Raw genomic sequence first — 24,696 nt, forward strand, 5'->3', positions numbered from 1 at the left:
AGGGGTGACCAGAGAGATATACCTGCTGGAGCGCGTGCTACAGGTGGGTGCTGCTATGGTGACCAGTGAGCGGAGATAAGGGGGGACTTTACCTAGTATCCCATGTGTATCAAATAATGGTACACTACCCAAAGGATATCCAGCCAACTTGACACAACTATGGGAAGCATTGGAGTCAACATAGGCCAGCATCCCTGTAGAAGGCTTTCAACATCTTGTAGTCCATGCCCCGATGAATGGAGGCTGTTCTGAGGGCAAAATGGGGGGGTGGAGCGGGGGGGTGCAACTCAATATTAGGAAGGTGATCATAATGTTTGGTGTACTCAGTATGATTCACAATATGATTTCATGTGGCTTGAAGAAAAAACACATTCTAAGTCAAAAACACAAGTCGGAACACAGCCTCTCTATTCTCTCATGTGATTTAAGGTCCTCTGACCGGGAAAATGTCTTTCCGCAATGAGAGCAGTGGTATGTCTTCTCCTCCTCCTCCTTCCCCTCCTGTGTATTTGTATGTTTATCTTGATGTATTCTCACATGCAATTTCAGGTTCTTTGAACCAGTAAATCTCTTTCCACACTGGGAGCACTGGAAGGGCTTTTCTCCAGTGTGTATTCTCTCATGTGATTTCAGGTTACCTAACTGGTTATAAGTCATTCCACATTGGGAGCATTGGTAAGGCTTCTCTCCGGAGTGTATTCTCTTGTGTGTTTTCAGGTACCCTAACGTAGTAAATCTCTTTCCACACTGAGAGCATTGGCAGGTCTTCCTCCCTACTAGGTGTATTTCCTCATGCTTATTCAGGTACCTTAACCATGTAAAACTCTTTCCACACTTGGAACATTTGAAAGGCCTTTCTGCAGTGTGTGTCCTCTCATGCTGTTTCAGGTTCCCTAACATGGTAAATCTCTTTCCACACTGGGAGCATTGGTAGGGCTTCTCCCCTGTGTGTGTTCTCTTATGGTGTCTAAGGTGCCCTAACCACCAAAAACTCTTTCCACAGTGGGAGCAGTGATGTTGTCTTGCTGGTTTGGGCGTCTCTGAGTCTGGTGCCACTGAAGAACTCTTCCCGCTGTCAGAGTTGGAACCTGGTCTCTCTCCTGCCAAAGACAAACAGAGTATTTAGCTAAATACTAAACAGAGACCTGAATAAGACCTCCACATGGTAAAACGGTCTTCCTATAAGGTTTAATCTAGACTAGATCCCTCAATAAAATACTGAGTATTTAGTTAAACAGAGACCTGAATGAAATCACATGATAAAACTGTCTTCCTATGAGGTTTAATCCAGACTGGTAATAACCTGAGGCCAGTTTTCATTTATTTATTTTTTACTTGGTGGCCAATATAATACAAATAATAATAACACTCTAGAACCTTACTTTCATAGAGGCAGGTTTTTTAGCTGATTGACCCTTGACCTTGTGATCTCTGTTCTAGGACCACTACCCATGTTTTAGTACTTAGAAATGAAATTATTGTGAACCGAAAACATTATTATATTGAAATTGTTACATGATTTGTCATTTAGAAGACACTCTTATCCAGATCAATTAGGGGTAAGTACCTTGCTCAAGGGCACATTGACATATTTTTCACCTAGTTGGCTCGGGGATTCGAACCAGCAACCTTTCGGTTACTAGCCCAACGCTCTTAACCTGAAGCGAATGATTGACAAGACTCTATCCAGGACGCTATATGTAATGTTCCACTCCATCCACAGCGACTGATGGACAAGACTCTGTCCAGGACTCTATATTTAATGTTCCATCTACATCTACATTTACTGATGTAGCAGACTCTGTCCAGGACTCTATATTTAATGTTCCCCTCCATCTACATCTACTGATGTAGCAGACTCTGTCCAGGACTCTATATTTCATGTTCCATCTCCATCTACTGATGTAGCAGACTCTGTCCAGGACTCTATATTTAATGTTCCATCTCCATCTACTGATGTAGCAGACTCTGTCCAGGACTCTATATTTAATGTTACATCTACTGATGTAGCAGACTCTGTCCAGGACTCTATATTTAATGTTACATCTACTGATGTAGCAGACTCTGTCCAGGACTCTATATATAGGCCATATATCATTCATTTAAAAGTCAAAAGACGCATGTATCAAACCCATTTTGTTGGTGGCCTCCACTCTTTGCATCTTTAACAATCTCTACAGTACCATCAATACTTTAAACTATTTATTTGAAGTTTTTCTATACATTTTAATATTTGTAGCTACTTTTTAAGTAAATACCTGCAGTCAACTTGCGCAATGTGTTAGGAGATAAAGCAGATCGCGTACCTCATGTCACCTGTCACATTTTTTTACATTATGAAGCTTAGCGTAGTTCCTCAGAACAGTTGAGCCAGTCAGGTGTTTGTTTGTAAATACCAAGGGAGAAACCTGGGACTGGTGTGTCCAGCTGTGTATTGACAGGGGTCCCGTTTTATATATAGAATGATCAGGGACGTGCAACTATAGTGCAACACATTTGGCGGAAAATAGCTTAATTTCCATCAGATGACAACAGTCCGTACTATTTGGCTGGCAGCCACACAAGTAAATGAGCGTACAATGAAAAAGCAAGGTAGTTTTAGCAAAACGATACATGGCCATCATATTTCTAATGTTTAGCATAGAGAGAATGTAGCCAGCTACATTTCCTAATGTTTTTCTTGAAGTTAATCTGGCATTTTACCTGAGAAAAGTCACTCCACATCAGTCAGCCGTCTGCTGATAGATGAGAATTCAGGAACTGGTGTTCTGAGTGGAGAAGTGCAACTGAAGCACCAAATGTGTCTGATGCCAAAATGACAATAACAAGCATTTTAGATCTGTGTTCACAAAAAGCAGCAAGATAATAATTCTTATGCTTTCTATTTTTCTGTGTGGAAAATGAAGAATTCTGCGTTAACGCAAAACCCCTAAGTTTAACTTGCTAGTTATCTAAGTACGTTACTTAATTAATAAGGTGATGGGGCATCATATTGTGTAAGCTTTCTGCCGTGTTTGAGAAGTCAAAGCCATTTGAATGAGTTATCTGTATAGCTGCCACTAGTATCTTTTGATTTCCTTGCATTTTTTCCCCTCCTCTCCGTTCTAAGCCCGTCTGCTCCTCCCCCATCTTCTCAGAGCAGGCGGGCCCGTTGCCCTAGCAACTCCAGACTCCACACAGACACTGTGTGTACACATGCTGCTTCAGAGCCAGTAATGTTCTTCCTTCAGACAAGCATGCATCAAAACATTGTTCATTTGGACAATGCATCTCGTTCACGTTCCCTTGTAAATGTCCAAACTCACCAGAAAAAAAAACAATTCTGTAGCTCCTATCTATATAAAGTATAACTTCATGAGCTAGATTGCCTGTGTAACAGTATCGCTTCCGTCCCTCTCCTCGCCCCTACCTGGGCTCGAACCAGGGACCCTCTGCACACATCGACAACAGCCACCGTCGAAGCATCGTTACCCATCGCTCCACAAAAGCCACGGCCCTTGCAGAGCAAGGGGAACAACTACTTCAAGGTCTCAGAGCGAGTGACGTCACCGATTGAAATGCTATTAGCGCGCACCCCGCTAACTAGCTAGGCATTTCACATCGGTTACACTTGTCTTTGCAATTTGTTTATTTCTGTTTGCACTCGTTAGCATATTTAGCTAGCAGCCTCCATGGAAATTCGCTATTACTTGTGCTAAATTTGTTAGCATTCTGGTAGAAGACATTCAATGGTATTTTTTGCGTTTTTTGGCACCCCCTTGCGTGCTATGCCAGTAATACTGTAAATCCTGGGATGAGAGAAGGACGGTTTGACGGGATGAGAATCAGGATACTAACCCTAAAGAATGTATTACTATTTATTTAACTTTTATTTAACTAGGCAAGTCAGTTAAGAACAAATTCTTATTTACAATGACGACCTACCCTGACCAAACCCGAACGACGCTGGGCCAATTGTGCGCCACCCTATTAGGACCCCCAATCACGGCCAGTTGTGATACAGCCTGGAATCGAACCATGGTATCTGTAGTGACACCTCTACCACTGAGATGCAGTGCCTTAGACCGCTGTGCCACTCGGGAGCCCCCAAATGAATAGCCAAGTGAGTACAGCAAACAGTTTAATAGATTAAACAACAGGGTCGTTCCATATGACTGAAGTGATTTTTTAAGTGCACCCCTTTAGATTTTAATGGAACCTTCCAACCGTTTGTCCCCCATGGTAGAAGAGGTCAGGAAGTTATTTTTTTGACCTGAATGCCAAAATATTCAGGAGATCGAGGTGCTCAAAGTTGACCCATTTTGCATACACAACCCCACCCGTGAGACATCCATGTCTTCATCACTGAAAAATATAAAAGGTTGAGTTTGATATCATGGTATGTGTAGAACCTCAGTAGAATGCCTGCCCCTTTAAAACTACACTTTGGTTCAATAACTGCAGACAGAGCTTGTGCCCCTGTTTTTAAGATCGTACTTACTTGTGTCAATCAGATCTTCAGTCTCAATCTCCTCCTCCACTCCCAAGACATCTTCCTCTTTTATTGAGATATCCTCCTCTTCCTCATCCACTCTAAAAGGTTCTTCCTCTCCTTTCACTATAACTTCTTCTTTCAATGTAATAGCCTCCTCTTCCTCCTTTATTATTTTGAAATCTTCCTCCTCTTCTTTCACTGTGACAGCCTCCTTCTTCACTCCAAACACTGCATCTTCTTCTTCACCTTCCTGTCCTTTCACTGTAAAATCCTCCTCTTCTTCTTCTTTTACGATAATGTTCAACCCCAGAGCTTCTTTATCCGGCCAGCTGACCTCTTCTTCTTTAGAAGTGAGGGAGTAGCTTAGTGAGGTCATGGTCGGGGATGTTAGCTAGGTAGATAGAATTAACCTTAGGTTAGTTGCTAATGCTAACTTAGCAAGCCACCTACCCGACAAACAACGTAACAGCTTCCTCTTCCTTCTCTTTCACGGGAGCTTCTTTCTCCGTCCAACAGGCCTCCTCTTCTTTAGAAGGTGGGGGAGTAGCTTAGTGAGCTCATGGTCGGGGATGTTAGCTAGCTAGATAGCATTAGCTGTTTAGCATTAGCTAAGATAGCTAGCTAACTATGTGGAATAAAACAGGTTAACACGTAGACATGCGCGTGTGTTAAAAAAAACTGTGTCTAATATACATAGAACGTTTCTCGAATTCGACAATGTTTAGGAAGTTGCCCAAGTTCACCCTTACCAGGCTTGTTTTGAACAAAAAAGCGTACCGTCCGTCCACTGGTTTATACGTCACACAGCATCCCAGGACATAAAATACACACGTTGCCATCTGCTGACTGGAGTGGGTAATGCAGCTGAGGTAAAAAATATTCACTATTCAACCAAACCAAATAATACATACATTCGACCCATTTAAAATAAGCAAATATGCTTTCCAAACATGCCAGAAGGCATCTAAAACGATGTAGTTAGAAGCTCTGGTTGGGTGCTATCAACTACTATCTGTGATGAACTGGTACCCTCTTTTCTTCAAATCACAAGCAGTTTCCTTTACACACTTTAATTAATACTTTGCCATCCACTGGGAATATATTACATATTGTTGTATTAGGTTTTCACCCAAATAATTTTAATTAAATTCAAAGCTGAGTCATGGCAAGGCATAAATGTTGGGTCCAGTGTACATTTATATTACCTAGGTCTACCTTTATAAATATTTAGTCCAGTGTACCTGTAACATATCATATTACCTAGGTCTACCTTTATAAACGTTTAGTCCAGTGTAACTGTAACATGTCGTAAAATATTACCTAGGTCAAGCGTCACATCTGGAGGAAACCTGGCACCATCCCTACGGGGAAGCATGGTGGTGGCAGCATCATGCTGTGGGGGTGTTTTTCAGCAGCAGGGACTGGGAGACTAGTCAGGATCGAGGCAAAGCTGAACGGAGCAAAGTACAGAGAGATCCTTGATGAAAACCTGCTCCAGAGCGCTCAGGGCCTCAGTCTGCGCTACACCAGCAATAACATCTGATAAACACGTGTATGTGACCAATTAAATTTGATTTGATTTGAAAGTACTGAGTAAAGGGTCTGAATACTTATGTAAATGTGATATGTTTTTTATTTTTTATAAATTCGCTAAAATTACTAAAATCCTGCTTTTGCTTTGTCATTATGGTATGGAGTGTAGATTGATGAGGGGGAAAAACAACTTAATACATTTTTGAAAAAGGCTGTAACCTAACAAAATGTGGAAAAAGTCAAAGGGTCTGAATACTTTCCGAAGGCCCTGTATTTAACATTATTAATATGACCAGTGATTCCATGTCTATGTATATAGATAGGGCAGCAGCCTCTAAGGTGCAGGGTTGAGTAACTGGGTGGTTGCCGGCTAGTAAATGTATGTATATAACATGTCTCCGATCCATTGGCCTAAATAGCGCCCTATCAAATAAATATGTGCTTTGATATATGACACTACATACCAAAAACAGGACAGGTCAAAGTAAAATGGACAATATGGAATGAAGGCTTCCTGCTGTATGATAGTTTCACTCCGTGGACAAAATTGTCATGATAATCAGTGTTTTCAAGTTTGTATTCGTACATTTTGGACGAGTGGATCCTAGCGAGGTAGAAGGAAATACTTCTGTATTTCCCGCTACGTTTTTTTGTTGTTGTTGTTGCAAATAGGTTCAAGATAACTACTTATGAACTTGGGGAATGGATCTTCAGAGCTTAAATAACCCCCAAAACCATCTTAAGCTTTTGTCAGGATCTGAGGGGTATAATATGAAGCAAGCTAGATCTACTCAGGCTTACTGTATAAAGTTAGCCAGCTTCAGTTAGCTTCACATTCTAGCTCAGGCTATATCCGTATTATGAAGGTGGATATTGATAGTGCACCAGCTGCTTACTCAAGCCTGTTGTAGCTTGTAAGTGATAGTGCACCAGCTGCTTACTCAAGCCTGTTGTAGCTTGTAAGTGATAGTCCACCAGCTGCTTACTCAAGCCTGTTGTAGCTTGTAAGTGATAGTGCACCAGCTGCTTACTCAAGCCTGTTGTAGCTTGTAAGTGATAGTGCATCAGCTGCTTACTCAAGCCTGTTGTAGCTTGTAAGTGATAGTCCACCAGCTGCTTACTCAAGCCTGTTGTAGCTTGTAAGTGATAGTGCATCAGCTGCTTACTCAAGCCTGTTGTAGCTTGTAAGTGATAGTCCACCAGCTGCTTACTCAAGCCTGTTGTAGCTTGTAAGTGATAGTGCACCAGCTGCTTACTCAAGCCTGTTGTAGCTTGTAAGTGATAGTGCATCAGCTGCTTACTCAAGCCTGTTGTAGCTTGTAAGTGATAGTCCACCAGCTGCTTACTCAAGCCTGTTGTAGCTTGTAAGTGATAGTGCATCAGCTGCTTACTCAAGCCTGTTGTAGCTTGTAAGTGATAGTGCACCAGCTGCTTACTCAAGCCTGTTGTAGCTTGTAAGTGATAGTGCACTCGCTGCTTACTCAAGCCTGTCATGTCCTGATCTGTTTCACCTGTCCTTGTGCTTGTCTCCACCCCCCTCCAGATATCACCCATCTTCCCATTTATCCCCTGTGTATTTATACCTGTGTTCTCTGTCTGTTTGTTGCCAGTTTGTCTTGTTCGTTCAAGCTTACCAGCATTTTTCCGGTCACCTCCTATCAATTTCCAGCCTCTCTTTCTCATCCTCTTGGTTTTTGACCTTTGCCTGTCCTGACCCTGTACCCGCCCGCCTGACCATGAGCCTGCCTGCTGTCCTGTACCTTTGCTCCACCTCTGGATTACTGAACTCTGCCTGTCCCTGAGCCTGCCTGCCATCCTGTACATTTGCCTTACCCTGGATTATTGACCCCTGCCTGCCTTGACCTGTCTTTGCCTGCCCCTGTTGTTACAATAAACATTACGTCGACAGTCTGCATCTGGGTCTTACCTTGATTCCTGATAAAGCCTGTTGTAGCTTATAAGTGATAGTGCACCCGCTGCTTATTCAAGCCTGTTCTAGCTAGGCTTGAATCATCCAGCGATCATACACTGTTTACCAGGGGGCAGGGCTACCGACGTTAAGGCTAATCTAAAGACGGTGCTGGCTAAAGCTAAAACTGGCGAGTGTAGAGAGTATAGAGATATTGTTATCCACGTCGGCACCAACGATGTTAGGATGAAACAGTCAGAAGTCACCAAGCGCAACATAGCTTCAGCGTGTAAATCAGCTAGAAAGATGTGTCGGCATCGATTAATTGTCTCTGGCCCCCTCCCAGTTAGGGGAGTGATGAGCTCTACAGCAGAGTCTCACAACTCAATCGCTGGTTGAAAACTGTGTTCTGCCCCTCCCAAAAGATAGAATTTGTAGATAATTGGCCCTCTTTCTGGGACTCACCCACAAACAGGACCAAGCCTGGCCTGTTGAGGAGTGACGGACTCCATCCTAGCTGGAGGGGTGCTCTCATCTTATCTACGAACATAGACAGGGCTCTAACTCCTCTAGCTCCACAATGAAATAGGGTGCAGGCCAGGCAGCAGGCTGTTAGCCAGCCTGCCAGCTTAGTGGAGTCTGCCATTAGCACAGTCAGTGTAGTCAGCTCAGCTTTCCCCATTGAGACCGTGTCTGTGCCTCGATCTAGGTTGGGCAAAATTAAAAATGGCGGTGTTCGCTTTAGTAATCTCACTAGTATAAAGACCTCCTCCATTCCTGCCATTATTGAAAGAGATTGTGATACTTCACATCTCAAAATTGGGTTACTTAATGTTAGATCCCTCACTTCCAAGGCAGTTATAGTCAATGAACTAATCACTGATCATAATCTGGATGTGATTGACCTGACTGAAACATGGCTTAAGCCTGATGAATTTACTGTGTTAAATGAGGCCTCACCCCCTGGTTACACTAGTGACCATACCCCCCGTGCATCCGGTAAAGGCGGAGGTGTTGCTAATACCTACGATAGCAAATTTAAATTTACAACAAAAAAAAACAATGACGTTTTCGTCTTTTGAGCTTCTAGTCATGAAATCTATGCAGCCTACTCACTCACTTTTTATAGCCACTGTTTACAGGCCTCCTGGGCCATATGCAGTGTTCCTCACTGAGTTCCCTGAATTCCTATCGGATCTTGTAGTCATAGCAGATAATATTCTAATTTTTGGTGACTTTAACATTCACATGGAAAAGTCCACAGACCCACTCCAAAAGGCTTTTGGAGCCATCATCGACTCAGTGGGTTTTGTCCAGCATGTCTCTGGACCTACTCACTGCCACAGTCATACTCTGGACCTAGTTTTGTCCCATGGAATAAATGTTGTGGATCTTAATGTTTTTCCTCATAATCCTGGATTATCGGACCACCATTTTATTGCGTTTACAATTGCAACAAATAATCTGCTCAGACCCCAACCAAGGAGCATTAAAAGTCGTGCTATAAATTCTCAGACAACCCAAAGATTCCTTGATGCCCTTCCAGACTCCCTCTGCCTACCCAAGGATGTCAGAGGACAAAAATCAGTTAACCACCTAACCGAGGAACTCAATTTAACATTGCGCAATACCCTAGATGCAGTTGCACCCCTAAAAATTAAAAACATCTGTCATAAGAAACTAGCTCCCTGGTATACAGAAAATACACGAGCTCTGAAGCAAGCTTCCAGAAAATTGGAACGGAAATGGCGCCACACCAAACTGGAAGTCTTCCGACTAGCTTGGAAAGACAGTACCGTGCAGTATCGAAGAGCCCTCACTGCTGCTCGATCATCCTATTTTTCCAACTTAATTGAGGAAAATAAGAACAATCCGAAATTTCTTTTTGATACTGTCGCAAAGCTAACTAAAAAGCAGCATTCGCAAATGGAGGATGGCTTTCACTTCAGCAGTAATAAATTTATGAACTTCTTTGAGGAAAAGATCATGATCATTAGAAAGCAAATTACGGACTCCTCTTTAAATATGGGTATTCCTCCAAAGCTCCATTGTCCTGAGTCTGCACAACACTGCCAGGACCTTGGCTCAAGGGAGATATTAAAGTGTTTTAGTACTATATCTCTTGACACAATGATGAAAATAATCATGGCCTCCAAACCCTCAAGCTGCATACTGGACCCTATTCCAACTAAACTACTGAAAGAGCTGCTTCCTGTGCTTGGCCCTCCTATGTTGAACATAATAAACGGCTCTCTATCCACCGGATGTGTACCAAGCTCACTAAAAGTGGCAGTAATAAAGCCTCTCTTGAAAAAGCCGAATCTTGACCCAGAAATTATAAAAAAACTATCGGCCTATATCGAATCTTCCATTCCTCTCAAAAATTTTAGAAAAAGCTGTTGCACAGCAACTGACTGCCTTCCTGAAGACAAACAATGTATACGAAACGCTTCAGTCTGGTTTTAGACCCCATCATAGCACTGAGACTGCACTTGTGAAGGTGGTAAATAACCTTTTAATGACGTCAGATCGAGGCTCTGCATCTGTCCTCGTGCTCCTAGATCTTAGTGCCGCTTTTGATACCATCGATCACCACATTCTTTTGGAGAGATTGGAAACCCAAATTGGTCTACATGGACAAGTTCTGGCCTGGTTTAGATCTTATCTGTCGGAAAGATATCAGTTTGTCTCTGTGAATGGTTTGTCCTCTGACAAATCAATTGTAAATTTCGGTGTTCCTCAAGGTTCCGTTTTAGGACCACTATTGTTTTCACTATATATTTTACCTCTTGGGGATGTCATTCGAAAACATAATGTTAAATTTCACTGCTATGCGGACGACACACAGCTGTACATTTCAATGAAACATGGTGAAGCCCCAAAATTGCCCTCGCTAGGAGCCTGTGTTTCAGACATAAGGAAGTGGATGGCTGCAAACGTTCTACTTTTAAACTCGGACAAAACAGAGATGCTTGTTCTAGGTCCCAAGAAACAAAGAGATCTTCTGTTCAATCTGACAATTAATCTGGATGGTTGTACAGTCGTCTCAAATAAAACTGTGAAGGACCTCGGTGTTACTCTGGACCCTGATCTCTCTTTTGAAGAACATATCAAGACTGTTTCAAGGACAGCTTTTTTCCATCTACGTAACATTGCAAAAATCAGAAACTTTCTGTCCAAAAATGACGCAGAAAAATTAATCTATGCTTTTGTTACTTCTAGGCTGGACTACTGCAATGCTCTACTTTCCGGCTACCCGGATAAAGCACTAAACAAACTTCAGTTAGTGCTAAATACGGCTGCTAGAATCCTGACTAGAACCAAAAATGTGATCATATTACTCCAGTGCTAGCCTCCCTACACTGGCTTCCTGTTAAGGCAAGGGCTGATTTCAAGGTTTTACTGCTAACCTTCAAAGCATTACATGGGCTTGCTCCTACCTATCTTTCCGATTTGGTCCTGCCGTACATACCTACACATACGCTATGGTCACAAGACGCAGGCCTCCTAATTGTCCCTAGAATTTCTAAGCAAACGGCTGGAGGTAGGGCTTTCTCCTATAGAGCTCCATTTTTATGGAATGGTCTGCCTACCCATGTGAGAGACGCAGACTCAGTCTCAACCTTTAAGTCTTTACTGAAGACTTATCTCTTCAGTAGGTCCTATGATTAAGTATAGTCTGGCCCAGGAGTGTGAAGGTGAACGGAAAGGCTGGAGCAACGAACCGCCCTTGCTGTATCTGCCTTGCCGGTTCCCCTCTTTCCACTGGGATTCTCTGCCTCTAACCCTATTACAGGGGCTGAGTCACTGACTTACTGGTGTTCTTCCATGCCGTCCATGGGAGGGGTGCGTCACTTGAGTGGGTTGAGTCACTGACGTGGTCTTCCTGTCTGGGTTGGCGCCCCCCCTTGGGTTGTGCCATGGCGGAGATCTTTGTGGGCTATACTCGGCCTTGTCTTCGGACGGTAAGTTGGTGGTTGTAGACATCCCTCTAGTGGTGTGGGGGCTGTGCTTTGGCAAAGTGGGTGGGGTTATATCCTGCCTGTTTGGCCCTGTCCGGGGGTATCATCGGATGGGGCCACAATGTCTTCTGATCCCTCCTGTCTCAGCCTCCAGTATTTATGCTGCAGTAGTTTATGTGCCGGGGGGCTAGGGTCAGTCTGTTACATCTGGAGTATTCTCTTGTCTTATCCGGTGTCCTGTGTGAATTTAAATATGCTCTCTCTAATTCTCTCTTTCTCTCTTTCTTTCTTTCTCTCGGAGGACCTGAGCCCTAGGACCATGCCTCGGGACTACCTGGCATGATGACTCCTTGCTGTCCCCAGTCCACCTGGCCATGCTGCTGTTCCAGTTTCAACTGTTCTGCCTGCGGCTACGGAACCCTGACCTGTTCACCGGACGTGCTTGTTGCACCCTCGACAACTACAATGATTATTATTATTTGACCATGCTGGTCATTTATGAACATTTTAACATCTTGACCATGTTCTGTTATAATATCCACCCGGCACAGCCAGAAGAGGACTGGCCACCCCTCATAGCCTGGTTCCTCTCTAGGTTTCTTCCTAGGTTTTTGGCCTTTCTAGGGAGTTTTTCCTAGGGAGTTTTTCCTAGCCACCGTGCTTCTTTCACATGCATTGCTTGCTGTTTGGGGTTTTAGGCTGGGTTTCTGTACAGCACTTTGAGATTTCAGCTGATATACGAAGGGCTATATAAATAAATTTGATTTGATTTTGATTTGCTTGTAAGTGTTTATGTCGCACATGGCTAGTGGAACACCGACAGACAATGCCGAACCATCAATCCATGGAGGAGTCCCCCTTATGAAAAAATATTGCAGTAAGAGTACATTATAATTGCAGTATGCAGCAAATAATGCATCCAAAATAACACAGTGGACTGCCAATTACTGCAGTTTCCAAACTGCAACCTTTGTTTGTCAGGGCAGTACCACATATTAATTTGTGCTGAAATCCAAATGAAGGAAAAGTTAACTTGCAAACTCAGCAGGCTGCTGTGAAGTAGGCATCTTTATTTTATTACATTGTTACTTGTCATTAATGTGATCTTTGGTGTGATTATCAATGCACAAGCACCTTTTCCACCACTCCTATCGATAAAATAGTTATTTATTCATACTAAAGCTTTACTGTGTGTGAAAGCATGTAATGTGATCAGTAATTTAAAATGTAAAAAATTAACACAAAAATTAGATTTATTAAATATTTATATCAGTCTTCCTCAAATTAAATGGGACAAGGACGCAATCTTTTCGAGAGGGAGGAAAACCGATTTTCATTGGTCCTCAACTCGCAGCTCAGACACTTGATTCAGCATAAGTGGAGTTAGTCCTGAGGTAGCCTGCCCCAGACCAGGTAAGTTCTGAAGGATTCCTTACAATAGAAATCTACCTGGTTTAAAGGTGAGCCACAGTCATGTGGCTTGTTATCTCGAGTTGAACTCAGAGTTAACCACTAAGTTACCTCGCTAACTCCTCAAACCTAATTCATAGTATAGGTTTCAGGAGTAAAAACTCCAATATAACTGCATGTTTTACAGAATAATAAGAATTATTTTTTTAATCGATTGAGATATAGCTTATATGAAGTCTAGCTACTTCTGAAGCACATGCTGTGCCCTAGAAACTAGTTTATTAGAAATACAAAAAATATTGAGACAAATAAGCAATTTGTGTAAAATTAGGTTTTTACATGATGTAAAAGCACTATTTTCCTATTGAGATGCATGGAACATTGTACACGGTCTCTTTAAGAACGTTTGTGACGACCACATGCAAGAGAAATCATTCACTGCTATAATCTCCCGAAGAAGTTATCCCGTTTCCAATCTTTCTGTGCCCCCAAATGTTTGAATGTACTAATACAGTTAACAGGTTGTTATCTACCTGGCTAGCTAGATAATGAGGAAACAAACATGACTAAACAACATGTAAAAGAAAATGGTTAACAGCCCGCAAGTAGTTTTAGAACAGCAAGCGACATGGTTTATGAATGGAAAATGCGCCCCCCAATACGTGACAGGAAGGAAAAAAAATCCTGTTTGGTTTAGAAATGAGCAGTTTTCGCTGTAGTAATGGTGCAAGCATGACGCTAATGAATCTGTACTCAGGAAACAACAGTACAGCAAAGCCTTATCATTACAAAAAGTATTTATCTGGGTGATATTTTTTTCTAGGCGCACTGGTGCTCCCGTATTAAAATTCCAGGTCTCACAGGAAAATATTAAGGAGCATGTGCGACTGAAACGGTGGGGGTGGGGGTGATATTTATTGTCTCTTCTAGGGTGGTGGAACGCCAGGACATGGCCTGTTTTCCTCTACGCAGACTTACACCCGAGGGGTATACAACAACAGCAGGATCAATGAGTTAGCCAGCTATCTTTTCTTTTTTTGAAAAGAGAAGCTTGAAACGGGCATGGTCAGAAAAACGCATATCTAAGTTGATATTTTTGAAAGAACCAGGAAATCCATAGTTATTTCTGGTTCTTTATAAAAGTTAGATGGCTACCTTATTGATCCTGCCTTGCAGTACACCCCTCTCAATATTAATATGTACATTATGGATAAATATTGTTGGAATAGAATTGTACATTTATTTATTTTTCACATACATATACAATGCAAACACAAGAGGAAATATATCACATTTAAATAGCACTTGATTAACACACAGAGAATATACACAAAGCCAGAGTTCTAAAAAATAATAATTTAATTAAAAAGAATTACAACTGACATACTCTATATTGAAACAGATATACTCAATTCATGTTAAAAAACATTGAGTTCACTTTGTACAATTTTATTTCATGTGGCATACACAAATAAACAGTCAGTCAAAAATATGAGACAAGTGTTGGAGCACTGTATGTGTTAACTCATTAATTAACTGATGTATTTATGTTAAATATCTCTTTCCACACTGGGAGCAGTGGTAAGGCATTTCCCCTGTGTCTGTTACCTCGTGGTCTTTCAGGTTCCCTAACTGGATAAATATCTTTCCAAGATATATTTCTCTGCAATGTGGATTCTTTCAAGGCTTCTCTGCGGAGTGTGTCAGCTCATGTTTTTTCAGGTATCTTGACTGTGTGAAACTCTTTCCACACTGGGAACAGGGGTGAGGCTTCTCTTTTATGTGCGTCCACTCATGTGTTTTCAGGCCCCATAACTGGATAAAACTCTTTCCACACAGGGAGCAGTGGAAATGCTTCTCTCCTTTGTGTAATATCTTATGTTTTGTCAGGCCCCCTAACTGAGTAAAACTCTTTCCACACAGGGAGCAGTGGAAGGGCTTTTCTCCTGTGTGAATTCTCTCATGTGTTTTCAGGTGCCCCAACCGGGTAAAACTCTTTCCACAATGTGAGCAGTGGAAGGGCTTTTCTCCTCTATGCATGCTCTCATGTCCTTTCAGGCTCCCTAAATGGGTAAAACGCTTTCCACAAAGTGAACAGTTGAAGGGCTTTTCTCCTGTGTGCATTCTCTCATGTTCTTTCAGGCTCCCTAATTGGGTAAAACTCTTTCCACAATCGGAGCAGCAGAAAGGCTTCTCTCCTCTGTGCCTTCTCTCATCCATTTGCAGGTGCCATAACCGGGTAAAACTCTTTCCACACTGGGAGCAGTGGAAAGGCTTTTCTCCTGTGTGTATCATCTCATGTCTTTTCAGGCTAAATAACCTGGTAAAACTCTTTCCACACTGGGAGCAGTGGTAAGTCTCCTCTCCTGCGTGTATTCCTTCATGCCTTTTCAAGGACCCTAACCGGGTAAAACTCTTTCCACACTGGGAGCAGTGGTGTTGTCTTCCTGGTTTGGACATCTCTGGCCCCTCTGAGTCTGGTCTTTCACCTGCCAAAGAAAAATAGAATGTGTATTTAAAAGAGAGACCTGAATGAAACCTCCATATGATACAACTGTCTTCCTATAAGGTTGAATCCTAATCACATCCCTCAATAACCTGTGGCCAGTTTTCAAACAATTCATAATTTAAAAAAAGTCTTATAGCAGAGCACTATAATCATAGATATTGAGGACTACTGTATTTAAATCAATGTCATAAGCTGCATTTGATCCACTGGTAATACTGTTTTGTTGGTGACCCACTCTTTGATGGTAAACACATCTTACATTGTAGCTTTAAAGGGACACTGCGAGATTCTGGCAACGTGTTAGCGCAATGGCTGGAAGTCTACAGGTATGCTAGCGGATGCTAGTTAGCATTGGCTAGTGAAACTGCCTCTAACTTCCTTCATACTGCACGGCAGAGACATACAAATTATATCCACGAGTTCATCTGACGCTGGGTATGTACAGTGCCTTCAGAGAGTATTCATACACCTTGACTTATTCCACATTTTGTTGTGTTACAGCCTGAATACAAAATTGATTAAATAAAACATTCTAATTCATCTACACACGATACCCCATAATGCCCCCACAATACCCCATAATGACAAAGTGAAAACATGTTTTTAGACATTTTTGCATATTGATTGATAATGAAATACAGAAATATCTCATTTACATAATTTTTCCTACCCCTGAGTCATTACATGAATCACCTTTGGCAGCGATTACAGCTATGAGTCTTTCAGGGTCCGTCTGTCAAGTTGGTTGGTGATCATTGCTAGACAGCCATTTTAAAGTCTTACCACAGATTTTCAATCCGATTTAAGTCAAAACTGTAACTAGGCCACTCAGGAAGATACAATGTCGTCTTGGTAAGCAACTCCAGAGTATATTTTCTGAATGCATGAAAGTTGACATGCAACTAGAAAATGTGCCATAAACAATTCCCACCATGGATGCCCACTGAGGAGAGCCAAACGAAAAGACAAGCCCCCACCAACTTAAGATAGGGAGTAAACAGAAAGCAGATCTATACGAAACAGGGAAGACACCGGATAAAAGGCTTGGTTTCAGAACTTAAACAGGGAGAGCCAACAAAAGTCATTACTCTCTCAACATCTCTCATGCCAACTGATGAACAGGCCAGCAGGTCTTAAGTATCACCTGGACCAGCACAGGCCAGCAGGTCTTAAGTATCACCTGGACCAGCACAGGCCAGCAGGTCTTAAGTATCACCTGTACCAGCACAGGCCAGCAGGTCTTAAGTATCACCTGGACCAGCACAGGCCAGCAGGTCTTAAGTATCACCTGGACCAGCACAGGCCAGCAGGTCTTAAGTATCACCTGGACCATCACGGGTGAAACACCTGACTAATGAGATGACAAGCCAGTACGGGTGAAACACCTTCTGACTAATGAGATGACAAGCCAGCACGGGTGAAACACCTTCGGACTAATGAGATGACAAGCCAGTACGGGTGAAACGCCTTCTGACTAGCGAGATGACAAGCCAGTACGGGTGAAACGCCTTCTGACTAATGAGATGACAAGCCAATACGGGTGAAACGCCTTCTGACTAATGAGATGACAAGCCAGTACGGGTGAAACGCCTTCTGACTAATGAGATGACAAGCCAGCACGGGTGAAATGCCTTCTGACTAACGAGATGACAAGCCAGTACGGGTGAAACACCTTCTGACTAACGAGATGCCACCAATCAGTGCACAATTACTTTAGCAAAAAGCAGTTTGTGAGTGGTTTCAAAACTAATGAGCTGCTATACAACAGTGAATACACTGACCACAGAACTGTAACAGAAGCAGATTGTAGTCTAATCCACACACCACTGTTCTTACTTGAATCTGAATCTCCCTCTTCTTTTCCTCTCACAGTCCCACTCAGACCCGGTGTTTTCCTGCAGTCAACCAGCCGCACAGACACCCTCTTCAGACCCCACAGTAAGGCAGCAGTGGGAGAGGCACGACCTGGGGACCCTGGGAGAGGGAAAGACATGTCCTGGAACCCACAAAAATAAACAATCAATTTAGGGTGGGAAACACTCTCCTACCTTGATTCCTCTCCTTCTCTGGACTATAAATGCATTGAAGGAGAAAGTCCATGAGGAACCTCAGATCAGAAACACTCCTACCTTGATTCCTTGGTTCCTCATTCTCTGGACCTCCTGCTATAAATGCATTAGAGGAGAAAGTCCAATCAGAATCACCTGTATTTGCCAAAAAACATTCACATATCAGTATTTGGATGAACCTCAAATATTCTCCTCCAATGCATTAATAGGAGGAGGTCGAGGAACCAAGGAAGGACTGTTGAGAACCAGAAACACTTTGTGACTGGGATGTACTCACACCACACCCCCTCTGCTCTGGGGTGTGGCTCTCTGGAGCCGACTCTGCTTTCAGCCTGTTGCTAGGAAACCAATCCTTGTCTTTCACGTCCCATTCTTTGTTGCAGTGAATAGAATCGTCATCACCACCAAACTGTCTGGGATTCACGGGTACCACATTAGATACCACAGTAGATACGTCCTGTACCTTTCTGATGTCCTCCTTCACTGTAGAGCCCTGGGAGGGACAGAAAACTGCATATTGCCTCGTTTTTGGATCTGTAAAGGGAAGAGTTTGACTACCGGTAAAAACAAAGGGTGTAGCTTGCTCTCTACCATCATGATTTCAGACATATCACTCATCCTAGGATCTTCCCTCTGAGAGCAATAGACAAGCGAACTCTAAATACAAACTAAAGGAAAATAAGTAAATAAGCTTTTAAAAAAGTACTATTTTTTTATGAGGTCATTAGAATAAGCCCAATAATAACAACAACAACAAAAAACAAAAACATGTCTTAATACGCTGTGATCAAAATAAAAAAATAATAAAAATAGGTTTGTTTTTGAAAGCTTATTGAAGACTGCACCCCAGACATGTATGTGGGGTGTATTGAATGTTATAATGGCAGGATGAAATTGGAGTTGATGCTTTAAGTCAATGTTTTCTACTGGTTATGCTCTTTTCAGTCTACCGACACATGTATATATATTTTTTTACAATTTAAAACCAACAACTGCATAGTTGTCCCCCTGTTTTTTTTAAGACAATACTCACCAGTGTTAATCGGATCTTCTGTCTCCTCCTCTTCTTTCACCCCAAAAGGTTCTTCTTTCAATGTCATGGACTCCTCCTTCCCTCCAAAAGGCTCTTCTTTCAATGTGATAGAGGAAGCCATCTCCTTTTTTATTCTGAAAGCTTCTACCTCTTCCACTGTGACAGCCTGTATTCCCTCTTCCTCTTTCACAACAAACGGTATTTCCCCTCCGGTCAACGTGATCGCCTCCTCTTCCTCCTTTTTAATTCGACAAGCTTCTTCCATTCCTATCACTGTAATATCCTCCTCCTCTTCTTCTTTAACGACAATGTTCATCCCCAGAGCTGCTTTCTCCGTCCAGCAGACCTCTTCACTAGCAGGAGGAGAGTAGCTTTGTGAGCTCATTGTCAGGGATGTTAGCTAGCTAGCTTTCATTAGCGACTAGCCTAGTGCTAGGCTCGGTAACACATTTGCAAATTTAGCAAGCAAATCACGTTTAATTGAACTAGTAGATATGTTAACAGAACGGTGTTTAAATCACTGATATTCGTGTAGCTACACAAACATGGTGTACAGAGCTTCAATGTTTCTATTTCATGTTGGTTAGAAAGCTACGGAGGTGGTTGAGCGGTTTTGTTGAAGAAGCGTCCAAAGCAGTCGGTCGTCACTAGTTACCACAACCACAAAGTCATAAACCCCAAACATTTCTGCAATCTTCTTCAAATTTGATTTCAACCTTAACCCTAAACACATTGCTTACCTTATGCCGAAATCTAAATTAACACCAAAAATCAAATGTTTGATTTCATTAATTTTTCGATAGAGCCATTACATTGTGGCTGTGGTAACTAGTGGAAACCCGTGTGTCCACTACATTGTACGTCACGCGAGAAGCATCACCTGAAAAACTCACTTCGCCATCTGCTGACTGGAGTGGGTAACGCAAATTATTAAAAAAATCACTACATCGTTTTTTTCTGGCAAACATTATCATTACAAATAACTCCAAATATGGAAATGTGTCTTCCTCTTTTTGAATCTGTTGGACTGTATATGTTGAGGGTTTCCTTCATGTGTTCATCTCCCAGTAATCGAAAGGTTGCAAGTTCAAGTCCCTGAGCTGACAAGGTACAAATCTGTTGTTCTGCCCCTGAACAAGGCAGTTAACCCACTGTTCCTAGGCCGTCATTGAAAATAAGAATTTGTTCTTAACTGACTTGCCTAGTTAAATAAAGATTTTTTAAAAAGGACACAGATGACAGACAGGTAGGATCCAGTTGAGGTGGTTTAATGCTGATTCACACAGAGCAGGAACAGCACAGTGATGGGCTAAGGTGGTTTAATGCTGATTCACACAGAGCAGGAACAGCACAGTGATGGGCTAAGGTGGTTTAATGCTGATTCCTACAGAGCAGGAACAGCACAGTGATGGGCTAAGGTAGTTTAATGCTGATTCACATGGAACAGCACAGTGATGGGCTAAGGTGGTTTAATGCTGATTCACACAGAGCAGGACCAGCACAGTGTATGGGCTAAGGTGGTTTAATGCTGATTCACATGGAACAGCACAGTGATGGGCTAAGGTGGTTTAACGCTGATTCACACAGAGCAGGAACAGCACAGTGTATGGGCTAAGGTGGTTTAATGCTGATTCACATGGAACAGCTCAGTGTATGGGCTAAGGTGGTTTAATGCTAATTCACATAGAACAGCACAGTGTATGGGCTAAGGTGGTTTAATGCTGATTCACATGGAACAGCTCAGTGTATGGGCTAAGGTGGTTTAATGCTGATTCACATGGAACAGCTCAGTGTATGGGCTAAGGTGGTTTAATGCTGATTCACATGGAACAGCTCAGTGTATGGGCTAAGGTGGTTTAATGCTGATTCACACAGAGCAGGACCAGCACAGTGCTGTACTAATGGCTTGTGTGTGGTTCTGAAAGTAAAATGGTGGTTCTGTGTGTGGTTCTGAAAGTAATACTGCATAACAACGTGGCTGTGACTTCACTAGTTTGGACAATACAGCATAACAACATGGCTGTGACGTCACTAATGAAAGATTAACGAGATGCTGCCACACAGCAGTAGAAGCAGCAGTCATCTTCACCCAACTGAATAAACGTCAAGGGTTTTTCTTTATTTTTTATATTGTAGAATTATAGTGAAGACATCAAAACTATGAGATAACACGTATGGAATCATAAAGTAACCAAAAAAGTATCATCATAGCGCTTGATTGTTTTTGCAACTACACTTGAAACTTTCAAAGTTCTTGACATTTCCCAGATTGACTGACCTTTATGTCTTAAAGTAATGATGGACTGTCATTTCTCTTTGCTAATTTGAGCTGTTCTTGCCATAATATGGACTTGGTCGTTTACAAAATAGGGCTATCTTCTGTATACCACCACTACCTTGTCACAACACAACTGATTGGCTCAAATGCATTAAGAAGGAAAGAAATTCCACAAATTAACTTTTAACAATGCACACCTGTTAATTGAAATGCATTCCAGGTGACTAGCTCATGAAGCTGGTTGAGAGAATGCCAAAAGTGTGCAAAGCTGTCAATCAAGGCAAAGGATGGCTACTTTGAAGAATCTCAAATATATTTTGATTTGTTAAACACTTCTTTGGTTACTACATGATTCCATGTGTGTTATTTCATAGTTTTGAAGTCTTCACTATTATTCTACAATGTAGAAAAAATTAAAATTAAAATAAAGAAAAACCCTGGAATGACTGGTACTGTACATATTAAAATATTTGGGGGATTGGAAATGATGCAGACAATTACAGTGATGGAAGCTTCAATCTATCTGCAATATTAAAGCTGATCTACCACCCCCCCAAAAAAAAATTATGAAAAAATAAACATAAATCATCAGTGGGTCACCAACTTAAATGTAAGCAATGGAGCCAATGCATCACAAGTAAATATCACTTGATTATCAGAGGGGTGTATTATGACATCAGATAGAACTACTCAGACATTCCAAATATCACTTGATTATCAGAGGGATGTATTATTACATTTTACATTTACATTTAAGTCATTTAGCAGACGCTCTTATCCAGAGCGACTTACAAATTGGTGCATTCACCTTATGATATCCAGTGGAACAACCACTTTACAATAGTGCATCTAAATCTTTTAAGGGGGGGGGTTAGAAGGATTACTTTATCCTATCCCAGGTATTCCTTAAAGAGGTGGGGTTTCAGGTGTCTCCGGAAGGTGGTGATTGACTCCGCTGTCCTGGCGTCGTGAGGGAGCTTGTTCCACCATTGGGGTGCCAGAGCAGCGAACAGTTTGGACTGGGCTGAGCGGGAACCGTGCTTCCTCAGAGGTAGGGGGGCCAGCAGGCCAGAGGTGGATGAACGCAGTGCCCTTGTTTGGGTGTAGGGCCTGATCAGAGCCTGAAGGTATGACTAGGTATGGTTAGGGTTAGGGTTAGGGGTTAGGGTTAGGGGTTAGGGTTAGGGTTAGGGTTATGACATCATATAGAACTACTCAGACATTCCAAATATCACTTGATTATCAGAGGGGTGTATTATGACATCAGATAGAACTACTCAGACATTCCATATCAGGCTTCATCCATATCATGAAGGTGGATATTGATCCAACACCTGCTGCTATTTCAAACCAGCCCACTGGGCACAGACGTCAGTTCAACATCTAGTTTCTATTTACATTTCTTTGAGTTGTCAACTAAAGTGAATTCAACATGAAAACAACAAAAACCGTCACCCATCATAGGATTTTGTTTGCAAAGTAGATGAAAAAAAGATCTTATGTTGATGGCTTTTTGGAAATTCAGTTCTCCACATTGAGCTAACGTCATCACATGGATTTTTGTTGTTGTTGTTGAAATGTGGAAACAACGTTTATTTAACCAGTTTTTGCCCAGTGGGAGGCTTGTAAATACCCCAGGGAAGTCTAATGATGAACTCTTCATTGAGACAATGATGTTTGCTGCTTGCCTATGGAATAAACAAAAAACATTCTCAATCAAAAATGTAAGAGGCGCACACAATGCATGTTTTGTCAGATTCTCACGACTTGCTCATGAGCTTTCAGGTTTCCTATCAAGGCAAAACTCTTTCCACACTGGGAGCAGTAATGAAGCTCATGTCCTATGTGTGTCCTCTCATGTGTTTTCATGTTCTCTAACTGGGTAAAACTCTATCCACACTAGGAGCAGTGGTAAGGCTTCTATGCTGTGTGTGTCTGTTCAGGCCCCCTAACCGGTTAAAACTATTTCCACACTGAGAGCAGTGATGAGGTTTCACCCCTGTGTGTGTCCTCTCATGACTTTTCAGGTTAGATAACCTGGTAAAACTCTTTCCACACTGCGAGCAGTGGTACGGCTTTTCTCCGGTATGTATTCTCTCATGTTCTTTTTGGGATCCTAACCGGGTAAAACTCTTTCCACACTGAGAGCAGTGGTAAGGCTCCTCTCCTGTGTGTGTCCTCTCATGTCTTTTCAGGCTCCCCAACGGTTAAAACTCTTTCCACACTGGGAGCAGTGGTATGGCTTCTCTCCTGTGTGTGTCATCTCGTGTATATTCAGGCTACTTAAATGGTTAAAACTCATTCCACACTGGGAGCAGTGGAGTCTTCTTGGTGGTTTGGACGTTTCTGGCTTTGGTTTCTCCGAATCTGGTCTTTTGTCCTGCCAAAGAAAATTGTATTTATTTAAAGAGAGACCTCAACAAAACCTCCACATGGTACAACTTTCTTGCTATGAGGTTGAATCCTAATCAGTTCCCTCAATAACCTGAGGCTAGTTTCAAACATTTCATCATTAAAAAAAAAGATTTAAAAAACAAGTGATGTTGTAGAGCTCCAACTCTAATCTTGCTGTTTTTAGGCTGAGCAGAGCTCTATAACAATAGATAATGAGGACTACAGTATTTCAATCAATGACATTGGCTGCATTTGATACATTGTTAATAATGTTTTGGTGGCCCACTGATGGTAAACATCTTACAGTGTGGCTTTAAAACATCAAGACTACAGTGCCCAAATTCAGGCACTAGATTTCATGGTAATTAGTGATATGTTTACATGACTTATTTTATTAATTTCCCATGAATTAATTTTACATTAATACTTATGTAAATGTATCAGTACTTTTATTTTGTATACATTTGCAACAATGTCTAAATACCTGTTTTTGCGGTCATTATGGGGTATTGTGTGTAGATTGCTGAGGGGGAAAAAATGATTAAATCCATTTTAGAATAAGGCTGTAACGTAACAAAATGTGGAAAAAGTGAAGGGGTTTGAATACTTTCTGAAGCCACTGTATAGGTGCTCTACAGTGGGGTTGGGCAATATGGCTAAAATATCATATCACAGTATAGGTGCTCTACAGTAGGGTTGGGCAATATGGCTAAAATATCATATCACTGTATTTTTTAGAATTTTTGACGTATGACGGTATTTTATGTTTTTGAATAATACAAATTCTAAATGGTCTTTATGAGTAGTATTGTGACCCTGAGGTGACAACACATACATTCTAAATGTTCTTTATGAGTAGTATTGTGACCCTGGGGTGACAACACATACATTCTAAATGTTCTTTATGAGTAGTGTGTGACCCTGGGGTGACAACACATACATTCTAAATGGTCTTTATGAGTAGTGTTGTGACCCTGGGGTGACAACACATACATTCTAAATGTTCTTTATGAGTAGTATTGTGACCCTGGGGTGACAACACATACATTCTAAATGTTCTTTATGAGTAGTGTGTGACCCTGGGGTGACAACACATACATTCTACATTCTAAATGTTCTTTATGA

The 24,696-nt window shown here is 41.8% G+C and overlaps 2 protein-coding genes across 2 annotated transcripts; both read right to left on the minus strand.

Moving 5' to 3' along the window:
* Window positions 1-292: 292 nt before the first annotated feature.
* LOC115177806 (zinc finger protein 239-like) lies at window positions 293-5,274 on the minus strand. Its single transcript, XM_029738779.1, has 2 exons — window positions 4,481-5,274; window positions 293-1,100 (listed from the first exon to the last, which is right to left on the minus strand). Exons 1-2 carry the CDS (start codon window positions 4,848-4,850, stop codon window positions 379-381), a joined length of 1,092 nt encoding a protein of 363 aa, XP_029594639.1. The 5' UTR covers window positions 4,851-5,274; the 3' UTR covers window positions 293-378.
* Window positions 5,275-15,220: 9,946 nt separating this feature from the next.
* Window positions 15,221-19,794, minus strand: LOC115178457 (zinc finger protein 3; the record flags this gene model as incomplete). The annotated part of the gene is made up of 4 exons (XM_029739641.1): window positions 18,900-19,794; window positions 18,330-18,400; window positions 17,634-17,793; window positions 15,221-15,777 (listed from the first exon to the last, which is right to left on the minus strand). Coding segments are annotated over exons 1-4 (1,173 nt in total), but the record flags the coding sequence as incomplete, so codon positions are not given.
* Between the last annotated feature and the right edge of the window lie 4,902 nt (window positions 19,795-24,696).

Source organism: Salmo trutta, chromosome 38, assembly GCF_901001165.1.
Source record: "Salmo trutta chromosome 38, fSalTru1.1, whole genome shotgun sequence".
Taxonomy (NCBI): Eukaryota; Metazoa; Chordata; class Actinopteri; order Salmoniformes; family Salmonidae; genus Salmo; species Salmo trutta.